We start from the raw sequence: 12,922 nt of genomic DNA on the forward strand, positions 1-12,922 counted from the left end.
TAAGAGATTGTTTTGTAAACTATATACTGATACCAAATCTGTACGGGAGTTAGTTGCACTTAACGATTTGAACTCGAGCGATGTAGTTGCTTGCGTTTTATAAGAACACCCTGCAGATCAAAGTTTTTCTGATAGATAGAACCGATCATGTACTGGTTAAGTTCGGTTTATACAGTTTTAGCTTCCAGGCATGCCGAAACCTGAAAAGAGATTGTTTTACCTGCACCGCTGAAGTAGTGTACGTTGCCTTAAGCGCTAGTACTAATATACGTGTGAAAGTTAAACGGAACGTTTAACATTTATTTAAAGTGTATGTATGGAAACGAATACTAGATATAAGCATATCACTACATAATACTACTACTGATACTACTCAAAACTAGAATAACGATCTGTTGCGATTGATATCCGTAAAGGATGGTAGTAAAGTTACTTTTTGTTAGATTATGTTTGAGTATTTGAAATGTCATTTAAAAGTGTAAGTGGTTGTAATTGTACGGAATTTAGAATAGTTTCTGCCGGTATTGTTGTGCAGTCGTGGTAATAAAACACATTATTAGAAATTGAGCGACCAAGCTGCTAACTTTCGACAAAATCTTATGATCGTGCTTGTAATGTATGTGAAAGCTATGAAGCCCTCGGCATACTAGCGAAGATAATGTGCGCTTTTTGTTTGTTTTGCTAGCAGAGTCGTTGCTTGCGTATTGTCATGAAATTCTCATTAAGCGCCGTGGCTTTCCCGCTCATCTTTAGCAAGCGTTGGTGCTATGTGCAGTTTAATTACATCTGTCGTTATTATTGCATTCCATAGTAAAGTTGCTCATGAGAATTAAGGTCACTCGCCTTTCGTAGGAAGTAGATCAATTGCTTAATAGGTCGCCTTTTAGTACGCTTGCTTACACCAGATGTCTATACACTACATTAAAAACTCGGATTCATAATAATGCTTCTCTGTTACTGTTGCTCACTGAACAGAAAATTTAAATTGATTTGATATTTAACATGACAATTAGACTTTTTAATGCATTTTACTTTTAGTTTTGGATTTTGCTTTTTTGCAGTTATGTGAATGTGAATGTGTGAAGGGCTTTTAGAGTTAGTTTTCACACTCCCTGGTACCAAGGCATGTTTCACCAAGATATAGATATAGAATTAGTTATAGATACCAGTACACCAAAGTATTCTAATACCTCCAACATACCAATGCTTAATTTGTGAAAGTTGGAATCAAGAGGTTGAACAATATTGCAGCAATAAAGATTTTTCTGAATTAATGAACTGATGCAAACTGGTAGAAAGTATAAGCACTCACTGAATTAACTTAATTAGTCACATAAAAGGTTGAAATGTAGATACAACGCAGGTGTTGTTAATTTCCCAGATTCTGTAGAGTGATTTTAATATTTTTCATTGCAAGAAAACATTACTATCGGAAATTGGCTGACAACTTGCTTTTCGTTTGGAATATTTAGTAAAATATAATATTGGACAATAAAGGAAAGATGGATACTGATAAACTTGACAACGATTCTGAATATTCACTTGCAACTAATAGGTATGTATTATTTTATATGATATGATAACTGTGTAACTGTACATTTTTGTGATAAATTGACATTATTTTTTCGCTGTGCCTGGCTGTAATATAAAATTAAGCTTTTCCAACTGATTAACTTACAAATATCCAATCGCAATCAGTAAGTTTGTTAGTACTGAACTTGGTAATAGTGTATCATATAAGCTTATGTATACATGTGAAATTTTTAAATCTGGGATTAACATTCATACACTTGATTCTGATGATGTCTATAAGATCTATTGAATTTTTGCCACTATGTTCGGACCGGTTCATCGCATTGTGAAATTTCATACATAAACAATTAATAGATTTGAGATGTTTTTATGCAAATTTGTGTTGTTTTATATTTCAATTAGTTCATTATGAAGTAAAGCTTTGAACATTTTCTTTAGTATCAACAGGTAGAACGTTTGAAGCCATATATGTCTATGTGATGAAATGGCAGTTGTGACCTGTGTGTTTAGCTTTTTTATTGCTGTAACTTATTTAATTGCTCCAGGCAGTTGTTTAAATCCATTATCTTAAGCTAGAGAAATTGTCAGATTCGTTAATGAAGTATTTGAGTGGTTGATGGATTTAGTAAATGAACACAATTTAGATAGTAATTTTCCATCTCATTCATAAAACATTGGCAACTGCAATTTCTAGATTGTATATTGATATCTGTTATTGCAAGCATAGATACATTTTATTAAAAAAAAGATAATGTGCCCTACTACTTCAGGGATGTTTGTTTTTATTCCACCTACGTAATAAAATATTCATTGTAAAAAAAAATTTTTATTAAAAGTATTTTTTAACATGCTTGGTATGTTAGAAAAATGTACACATATGTGAGTGTTATATCATTAAACAACTTTCAAATGTTTTAAAACTATTTTCTTAGCAGAATTTTAAATTATACAACGAATTTTTTTCATTAGAATGTGGCATTGCGCACAATCTACTCTGTAAAAAATTTTTCTGCAGATCAGAACGATCACGTCACAGTCATAGAAGACATAGATCACATGAGCGTGGTAATCGCCGTCATAGAAATAGAGGTAGCAACAACGATGTAAATGAAACAGGAGGTTTGTATGTGACACAAGAGGGAGCAGATAAAAGAATTTTTCTTGAAGAATTCTCCAAAACATGCATAATCTCTTTAGATTTTTTCACAACTTGAGTGCATGCAGTTTGACTCAAAACATAATGCTGTGAAAGCATTATAATATAAATGTATACTATTTTGTGACTTAAGTTCTTTTTCATGGCTATGTTATTTCAAAACTATTAACCTGATTTTTATTATAACCCAATTTCATACAAATATTTCGAATACATATGACAAATGTATACAAAAACATAAGCAATCTGTAAAATATAATTCTTTTATGCCATAGCTCGATATTATATGTGTAAGAACAGTAAGATATCATAAGTTCAACCAGTTCTCATATAATTTTCATATGTTTTCCACTCTCCTGATATAAAATTCACTTCAACAATTGTACCGTATTTTACGGACCATAAGGCGCAATTTAAATCCTTTTTTTTCCTCATAAATTGATCGTGCGCCTTATAAGCCGGTGCGCCTAATGTATGGATCAAGTAGTGCTTTATTGCCTACACTCAAAACCAGTACCGATACTATTATTATATAAATAAACCACCGTCTTACACAATAAACTACGGTAAAAGCAACTAGCAACTGTGATATTCACTAGGCTCATTTTTTCTTTTGCTCATTGTACTATTGTGACTTGCTTACATTTATTACATAACAAGTAAACTTTTATTTCTCAGCTTCCGGTTGTCATCGGCAACTCGTTTTACATAAATTGATAAAATAAACTCGTCTAGATAAATTGATCGTGCGCCTTATGTATGAACAAAAAACTAATCAAAGCAATTTATTGACAGTGCGCCTTATAATCGGGTGCGCTTTATGGTCCGTAAAATACGGTAACTGCATTTTAAAACTTTTTTACTATAAATGTACTCCTTTTTTTGCTACTACTGTACTGCATAGAATCATACAGTATATATATAGTCTATCTATACTATATATAGATGATAATATTTACTGACACATACCTCAGACCTTCAAATAGCACTAAATGATAAATGTTATGTGCACTTCAGACGAAACTTTTGGAAATGTATACAGTTAACTCAAAACTTTTAATTTATAAAAAGTTTTTTAATGACATGGATTCATAACCATGAATTCAATGGTTCTCAACCTGTGATCTCTATACCAGTCATATGTGCGCCACGCCACTACTGATATGAAAAGGCTTACCAGGTGGCACCGAAGAAGTTTTCGACTAATACGCAGTTTAACATAAGATAAATTCAAGGAAGTGTATTATTGCAGCTTCTGCAAATGTCAAGCACCAGCATATTTAGGGGGCTCGTCTTCTTTCTTTTTTCCTAGCTTGGGACTACTTGTCGGGTACAACCTAGAAAAATATGCAATAGGAGGAAACACGGCGACTCTTAGTCGTTTTAAACGTTCTTACAAAATTGCTTTATATGGCATTTTAAAATCGATTTGTACTACAGCGTTTCAAAAAACTGTACCATGAATTGCCTCTATCGTAAATATAAATATGAGAATACGTTTCGTTTAATTTCTGAGGCGTAAAAGATTTGGGCTTGGTGGACAACCTCAGAAATTTAAGACCTTTGGTTGTCCTCCTTTGTAATACTGGATCACAATATAAATATATAAAAGTCGGTTTGAATTAAATTACATAAGTAAGTCGCCATTATTGTACAGGTATGTGAAGTGATATATTTGTAAAGTATGATTTACTCAACATAAGAGCTTTGATGTTTGCAAGAAGAATACAAATAAAAGGCTTCGTAAAGACAATAGCCAACTTACATCAGTTCAATTTTTCTTGCTGCACTCAGGCATGAATGTTGATCTGCTGTCAGATGAGGTTATATCATGCATGGACTAGCCTCTGGAGAAGAAGTAAAAGTAACGGCATCGGTCACATATAAATTTTGTTTTTTTTAATCTCTTTGTATGTATAAGTAACCATACATTGTGCATTTGAGCAAGTTAAGCTCATCTGCAACCAGGTTGTACACAATGACAATTAAAAAGCCACCAAGTGATGAGCGTTTAGAGAAAGGTTGAGCATCATTGGCTTTAATAAAGCTATTGCCAATTGATAAATTAAAGTTTGCTAATACTATTTAGAGCAAAATGTTTTTTGAACTGCATGCTTTTGTTGTGTGTCTAACTCCAACAAGAGTCGTCACAAAAACTAATGTTTTTTGTGAATGACGCTGAGTGTGCCAACCAGTGGGTATGCTTTACTGCTCATGTGTCTCATACAGATTTCTGTACACTAACCAAGTAAACCTATATGGCTTAACTGGAGTGATATTATGGAGTTTGTGTATATGTTTGTACTTAGTGACTTAAGAAGTTTACATATGTGCATGACTATTATTTTTGCATGTAATGTGCCACGGTGTTAATTTGCTAAACAAGTGAACTTACTTTTGGAAACATCAGAATACTAGTGTGCTGTTAATGTAAAGTTGTTCTTGCGAACGTAACAGTCAACAACACAAAAACTGATCTATGGTAAAGGCCCAATGTATAACATAATTTTTTATAGGGGAAAAAACTGTGACAATTCGCACTCCCCCTTTAGATGGCAGGGAAGACAGAGTTCACCAAGGAGCGATCTCAGTTAATATGCCAGAGGTAATGTTTTAATCTACTTTTCCAATGCTTTTCAGTTTGTTTATATACAATTTGTTAGATAGCACCTCCATGGGTATATTACAATTAGATGTATCCTGGAATAGTTTAATTACACACATAGTGTTGGTGAAAATCTAAATGCGTGCCAGTATATAAATAATGGTTTGCTGGAAACAATAACTTTAATTTGTATTATGATTTAAAGTGAAATGTTTTCCGTATGATTTAAATATAGTGGAGTATTAGTACCCCATGAATGATAGAGTGAAAGATAGGCACTCTTCTTCTTGCACATAAAGAGTAGTTCTCCTTTTCCGTCCATTGTATTATACTTGGTAGGGCAGGCCAATTCAATAGCTCCTTGACTATCATCAATGAATGGACTGAGTGTTTTGTTCAGTCTAGGGTCTAATATCACAGTGTGGTTCTATTATTCCACACACAGAAAAGCTGCTGACAGATTTGATGTGGCATTCAGTTAGGGTTTAGTATTGGCCATGTGCTAATCTCTCCATTTCACACTCAAACCTTTGTATTGCACTGGTTAGTCAAAATGGCTTTTTACCATTCTGCAGGTGATTCAATCTACATTTCAGAGGTTTGTGAATATACACTCTTAATTGTTTTCAGGTCGTTTAGTACCAACAATTAAACAAAATACTTTCTTACTTATTAGCTATTACAAATGATCTTTTAGCACCCAGATGTCAAAGTTTATTTAGGAATGATGCTGAATGCATCTTGTTTCCTTAGCTCGTTGTAGTTTTCTGATTCTAAGAAAGAGAATGTTTCTTGATAAAGCAACATTTTATTTTGAGATAGTCCACAAAAACATCAAAATTAATCTGTCGTATTTCTAATACAGATTTGCTTAGTTTATAACACTTGTCATATATAATATATATATGTATAAAAATTTAGTATCAACCTGAGTAATAATTTTCATACAAGCTTGATTGAGATGGTTCAAAATACATATTTTTTACCTCTCTTTAAAAATTTTAACATTGTAATGCAATAAAAAATATGTGTGTGTCTTATATATATTACTGATATACTATATGGGCCTGTAAACATTACCTTTACTTAAAGTTAAATAGTTAGGTGATATTTTTTTGTCTTTTGTAGGATGAATTTTTAGAAACAAACACATTTATATCAGGAACTACAGATGTAACCCAACTTAGTCACGAGTCATTGGCTAAACTGACAAAAGTAAGTGGGTACAATTTTTTTTGTGTTTTTGCTCTTCTAACTTTGTGTAATTCATAACTTTTCTTCCATGACCAAAATGGTTTGTCAATTCACTGAACTGTAACTTTTGTATGAAATGTGTTTCATATGTTATTGTTTGTCATGCTTAAGCAAAGTTAATAATTTTGCTAAGATACTGTATCATGCTGAAGGTGAATATTTTGATATTTTTGTTGCTATACTTGATACTGCAACAGACTGTGCACACTCGATTCTCTAACACTAGGCATATAAAAACTCTAGCAATTAGGTCTTTTTTGGGATAATGCTAAGTGTTCAGGATTTAGAACATATGTGATGATTATGGTAATAATGGTCTCATACCCGTGACCAGTGTTACAAACACTACAGCATTTTTTTCATGTTCCCATATTATCTAGCATTTTGTTGTGTCTTGAAATTTTGTTATGGCTGGTGTGCAGCATTTTAGAATATAGTTTGTATTGACCAAGACTTTTATTTGGATTTTAACTTTTAACTTTTAATCTTTAAACTAGAAACTTCTACATAATAATTCCGTGCCCTATTGATTTTTGTGACTGATTTTGTGGCTATTACCAAAGGCAGTATGCAGTAAGCTAGAAGTGGTTTTTAACAGACAGCTTATATTAATCACTGTATCGTACCTTTCAAGCTCTACAGTTACAACATAATAAAAATAATTTTGTTTATTACTATTTGTCATAGGATGTTGAACCATCGATTGGCTTTCATGATTGTGGCTACGTAGCTGGCATTGTGCTTGCTTTCCTTGCTTATGTTTCACCTGCAGCCTTTCTTCTCCTTCCAAAATTACTTGGATTAATTGAGAATCCTTTTAAAGGTTCATGTGAAGCAACATGTCAGGTAACAATGCATTGAAGGATGTGTGCTAGCCTGTTTAGTTTTGCTTGTACCTTAGGTAATCGGATTTGAAGACCTACAGGTTAAAATTTAAAAGTTTGTTGTTGTTTATCAGAAGACTAGCGAAGATTGCTGTACGATGATTATACAATTTATTTTGCAGGTGACACTCATTGGCATGATATTTAAACTGCTAATATTATTGGCTGCATCATGGGCAATATTCTTTCGTCGTCAGCGAACAAGTATGCCAAGAGTTTTCATGTTCAGGTGAACCATTTAATTTATGTTCACAAGCACAAGTCAAGAATAAGTTATGGTATGAAATGATATCATGATGATAAGCAAGTAATGTCAACGTGTTAAGCCACCCTTGAAAGTTTTATCTGTTTAATCGTAGAAAGTGGATCATTGGTCTCCATATTAGCGATAACAAATCCTTAATAGCATTTTTTGAATGTATTTTCAGATCTTTAATTCTGGTATTGGTCTTGCTGATTACGTTAACATATTGGTTGTTTTATGGAATTTTAGTCATAAGTGCCAAACCTGGGGAGCTCGATTACAAGGTATATTTATCATAAATTAAATTAGATAAACCTAGACTAACTAAGATATGCGCAGGATTTAACTGTTGAAATTGGAAGAATGTTGTAAGGAATTGTATGCATCAGCTTGTGCTTGATGGTTACACACATAACCCTGAAGCAGTGTTATATACCAAATCCAACCATTTTAAAAGTGTTTCCATGTCTTACAAAATGACAGGCACATTTATTGGTCTTTTAATAGACATTGGCTTGAACATATTTTTGATGAATTGTGCCAATCAAATATTTAATTTTCTTAACCAGAGAAGAGAACGAGATTTAATATTTATATTAACCTGACTACATTTCTGTTGTCCTGGCTTGTTTTCGTTTCTCCGTCTTCTCTTCCTGAAACTTATTATTTTCTACATAGACTAGTATGGAGTTTGCCGACGGTTTGGCAAACTGCCTTTTGTTTGTTCATTACCTATCACTTGTGTTATTGGAACTACGTCACCTTCAGACAACCTATGTACTCGAGGTTATTCGCACTACAGATGGAGAGAGAAAATTTTACAACATAGGAGATTTAAGGTACTGCAATTTGGATGAAGAGTTGTTATTATGTACTTGCTTTCGGTAGAACTTACAATTTTTTCTGTGTTAACTTGGCGGAATCAGGGTTTAACATTGCCTTTTTTAGCATTCAAAGGTGTTCTGTGTGGGTCCTGGAAAAGTATTACTGTGACTTCCCTGTGTATAATCCAGCAACCATGAGAATACCATCCAGAAGCTCTCGAATGAAGCAACTTAATAGCCAGACATTTAAGGTTTATGATGTAGACGGTAAGTAGTAATTTGTAGGATCTTGTTATTGTAATCACCTTTACTGTAGTTACAATAACTCAATTACAATAACAAAGAGGTTATGGAATGGTGTGTGGTTTTGCAGTGAATGTCAAAGTTATGTATAATAATTACATGTTATGTTATTAACTATACCACACAGGCCAACCTGGTAATGATACTCAAGGCAAGAATCGTGCCATCATTGCTGCTGTCGCAAGAAGGAGAGATGCTGGACATAATGAAAGATATTACGAGGAAGCAGAATACGAAAGAAGAGTAAGAAAACGAAGAGCAAGGTGAATATTTGAGTTGTTAAATGACAATTGTGGGTCACTGGAGGGTCGCACCCTGCAGGCAGTTCATACTTTGTCTCATTTCCTTCAAAGGTTGGTAGCTGCTACTGAAGATGCATTCACCCACATTAGAAGAGCACATGAACAGGAGCAGAGAAATCCAAAAAATCAAAATAATCTCATGGATCCAAAGCAAGCCGCTGAGGTAGTTGGGACGACTTTATTATTTGTTTATAATTATGCACTTTTGTCATCTGTGAAATATTCATATCAAATATTTGATGAAGTTTTTGTTGAAATGTAAGGTGATTTGGTTGTTTTATCATTAAAAAAGACTCTAAAAAATTTTTCTAGTTCATTTGTTGCGTAAGTATTTGTATACTAACTTTATGTACTGTGTTGATAATAATACTTTTTATTAACCTCACAGATCCACCTTTCAAAAAATGTTTGTTTATCGTAATATGGTTAATCTGATTTTATATTTCACAATAATTTTATTTTTCCAGGCTATTTTTCCTGCTCTTGCTCGATCTTTACAGAAATATCTTCGAACTACCAGACAGCACCAGCATTATGACATTGATAATATTTTTGAACATCTGTCGTCTTGCATTAAGCATGATATGACACCCAAAGCTTTTCTTGAACGGTAAGTAGAAATCAGACATTTTCACAACAAAATACAACAATATACTAGGGCTGGGGCTTGAATTTATATTTTACTCCAGGTACCTTCATCCTGGATCATATCTCACCTACTCTCCTCGTCATGACTCGAGCCAGTGGGAACTTATAAGTGACGAACCACTTGTCAATATGCTGAGAGTATGTTGATTCTCATCTCTTCTTTATCTTGGCTTTGTTTGTTTGTTTTATAATGTTGACCAATGCTATGCATTTTAAGACAAAATTTTTAGTCAATTATTACTTTTTCATAGGATAGCTTAGCTAACTGTTTATATGTCAAGCGGATTTTTTGCAGTCTTGTTGTGTCTGTGCATAATTTATCAATATCTTTGCAGGATGGAACCGTGTTCCGCCTCAACCAGAAGAGCAAGACTGGAGATGATAATCAATATTCGCTCGTGGTGACCACACACAGATCTCCTCGCATCCGGCTAAAGGAAGAGTTTATCGATCCCACTTCCCATCGCTTCGTCCTTCAGATGCAAAGCGAAACATCGGTGTGATGACATCACTCATTATGTAACCCGCGACATGGCTAAGCGTTGTATAGTGTGGTAAAGCGCGTTTCGAGTGCTCATCGGCGCCACTTTGCGGTGATGACTAACAGGTTCAAAAACACAACTAACACATCAGTATCGGACAGATGGACACGCTTACGTAATGTCGTGCAATTCAAACCATTCATATTTGTAGCTTACATTCCATGCCTTTTGCAATTACTGAATTGACTAATCGCTTATTGATTCCTCAAACAACGCGCTCGGTTTGTTTTCATTTCAATGCGGAAAGCTATTATAAACTTAGAAGAGATTTTTTGCTAAAAGTTCTCAAAATAATATTAATAAGACTCCATCATACGATTACTAGAGTTTTTTGTCCACTAGTTAATATCAACTGTGTTTTTCAATTTAATGCTTATCAGCTTCGTTTTATGGGGAATTTTGCATTCTTCTTGTTTAAGTTGTGCAATTTTTCAAATCATACTCTCTCGATAATGATTGCTGCATCTTCTAAGCGTGGATCAATTGTCAGCGTTCTGGCATTTTCCTTGAGTTCTATTCATCCTAGGCTACAATAATAATCAACTGGATAGACCAATTTAGTTAATTTATATAAGACAAACTATTTAAAATAATTTTAGAAAATTAAGGCTAAATGGCTTACTGTTGAAGTTTTATGCCCATATGAAAACATTATTTCAGTACTGGTATCAAAAAATGGGTTATATGAAGTTTGGCCTATGCGAAAAATAAGGGTAGAAATAATAACAGCTCCATATGTGAAACAATTGAAAAAGGTGTGCACCTGCCCAAAAGCTTGGTTTAATTTAGCTGCTTATTACCAGCGCTTAGTGGCAGTTATACTCGATGCTGGCCTGGGTTTGATTTCATATTTTCATCTGATATTGTACAGCGTAAAGTTTACTCGCAACACAACACAACACAACAGAATTGTCGTCAAACCTATTTTGTGTGGTTGTACGCTATAATGTGAAACTTAACTGATTTTTCATTCAAATCATGTTGTAGTTACGTGTTTTTTGATGATAGCAATTACTGAAGCATAAAATATTTCGTATTGTTTATATTTTGCTAAATATTTGTGTTTTGCATTGTACAAGCGCCTTCTGACGACACACTGTCCTTGCGATGTTTACATCGTGTTGTAATAAATGAATATGCTTTTAATGGCTGTCGATATTCGGATGTAGAAGCTTAGAATATTTAGGTTATATGTAAATATGCCACTCGTTCGATGTAAGTGACGTGTTCTCATGCTTAGCTTAATACGTGATGGACACCAGCATCATACGGCATACTGAGATCAGTTACCGGCGTGAAGTTGTTACCAGTTTCTTGGTTACATATTTAGTTGCTTTTTTAAAAACGTGAAATTATTTATCGGTTCTCTTACTACTTATTAAAAGCATGACGTTATAGTTATCTGGATACTTTTATTCGATTTTCATGACGTACAGTAAAGTTCTGTATATATTTGCGTAGATTTGAATAAATCTATACCCTAGGTATTCTAAAAAAAGCATACAGGTTTATATACATTGATATAATTAAATCAATGAATTGAAGAATTTTAAAAAATGAATTAAATTTCAACAGGATTATAAATAATTTCATATAAATTCAAGTAAATGAATTCAATTCAATTTGAATAAATTTATTCAAAGCTACAGGAATGCTAATGAATTTATTTGAAATTTTTATAACAAGTGGATAAACAGGAAACCCACTTGAACTGCGAATACCGTATATTTATTCGAAGGGAAGCCGCGACTTTTTTGTATCATTCGCACGTCCTTTAATTAATGGCGACTTTTAAATTCAGTAAGCACTATTTTCACGAGTTGAAAAAGTGTGAAATTGCCGGTAACCATCTTTCCAACGGTAAATCAGTATCGTTATCAGAAAGATATAGGCTATATATATAGGCGACTTTGCCTTCCCTCAATGAGTTTTATTGCTTTTTTCATTAAACTGCGGTTTACGATACAATTAATTTTTTTGCTGCTGTGGTGAATCACTCTACTGGAGGTTGCAAAGTTGACAACCAGCTTAATTGACACTTATCTCATGATTCGGCTACATACTTGATGACCTGACCTAAGCCATGTGTAAAGTTCTGAAATTCGCCTGTGGCTGTCTTTAGTTACTACGTTACAACTGCTTGTAAAGATGTATCTTACTCTGCTCGTGAAAAGCCGAATAGCGAAAGAATATATCAATATTACAAGTTTGTAAAGAACTGTCAGGACAAGCTGAAGTTGACTCCATTCTAAGCATAAGAAATAAAACTACCCAAAGTATTAAGCTGAAATTGTATATGCAAGATTTAGATCAAAATAGAAAATATAGTAGCCTACAGCTGAGGAGCTATTACTAGGTCACTACATATCTGTAAATGCCATATGGGCGCCATCGTTTAACGCCAGCCTATAGGTCACTATTCTGCATTACGTTTAGTGACTTATCAGCATGGTTACTGAAGTTATATAAACGTTTTGCAGGTGTACCATGTTGCTAAGTAGCCCTTTTAAGTTAATAAAGCTCAGAACAGAAGTCGAAGTTGTTTTGTCGGACTATTTTTTCATATTGCCTAACAGCAAATGATGACCCAAGTAACTCGAGGCAGTATAGTGTAAGGTGCACCCAGC

General features: G+C 33.7%; 1 protein-coding gene across 1 annotated transcript; it reads left to right on the forward strand.

Annotated features, from left to right (window-relative positions):
- Positions 1-259: 259 nt before the first annotated feature.
- LOC143445634 (vang-like protein 2) lies at positions 260-11,441 on the forward strand. Its single transcript, XM_076944879.1, has 14 exons — positions 260-1,555; positions 2,549-2,652; positions 5,206-5,294; positions 6,423-6,509; positions 7,236-7,394; positions 7,555-7,661; positions 7,861-7,960; positions 8,355-8,515; positions 8,625-8,767; positions 8,931-9,066; positions 9,157-9,268; positions 9,573-9,715; positions 9,795-9,891; positions 10,089-11,441. Exons 1-14 carry the CDS (start codon positions 1,503-1,505, stop codon positions 10,254-10,256), a joined length of 1,659 nt encoding a protein of 552 aa, XP_076800994.1. The 5' UTR covers positions 260-1,502; the 3' UTR covers positions 10,257-11,441.
- The last annotated feature ends 1,481 nt before the right edge of the window (positions 11,442-12,922 follow it).

Source organism: Clavelina lepadiformis, chromosome 2 (genome assembly GCF_947623445.1).
Source record: "Clavelina lepadiformis chromosome 2, kaClaLepa1.1, whole genome shotgun sequence".
NCBI lineage: Eukaryota > Metazoa > Chordata > Ascidiacea > Aplousobranchia > Clavelinidae > Clavelina > Clavelina lepadiformis.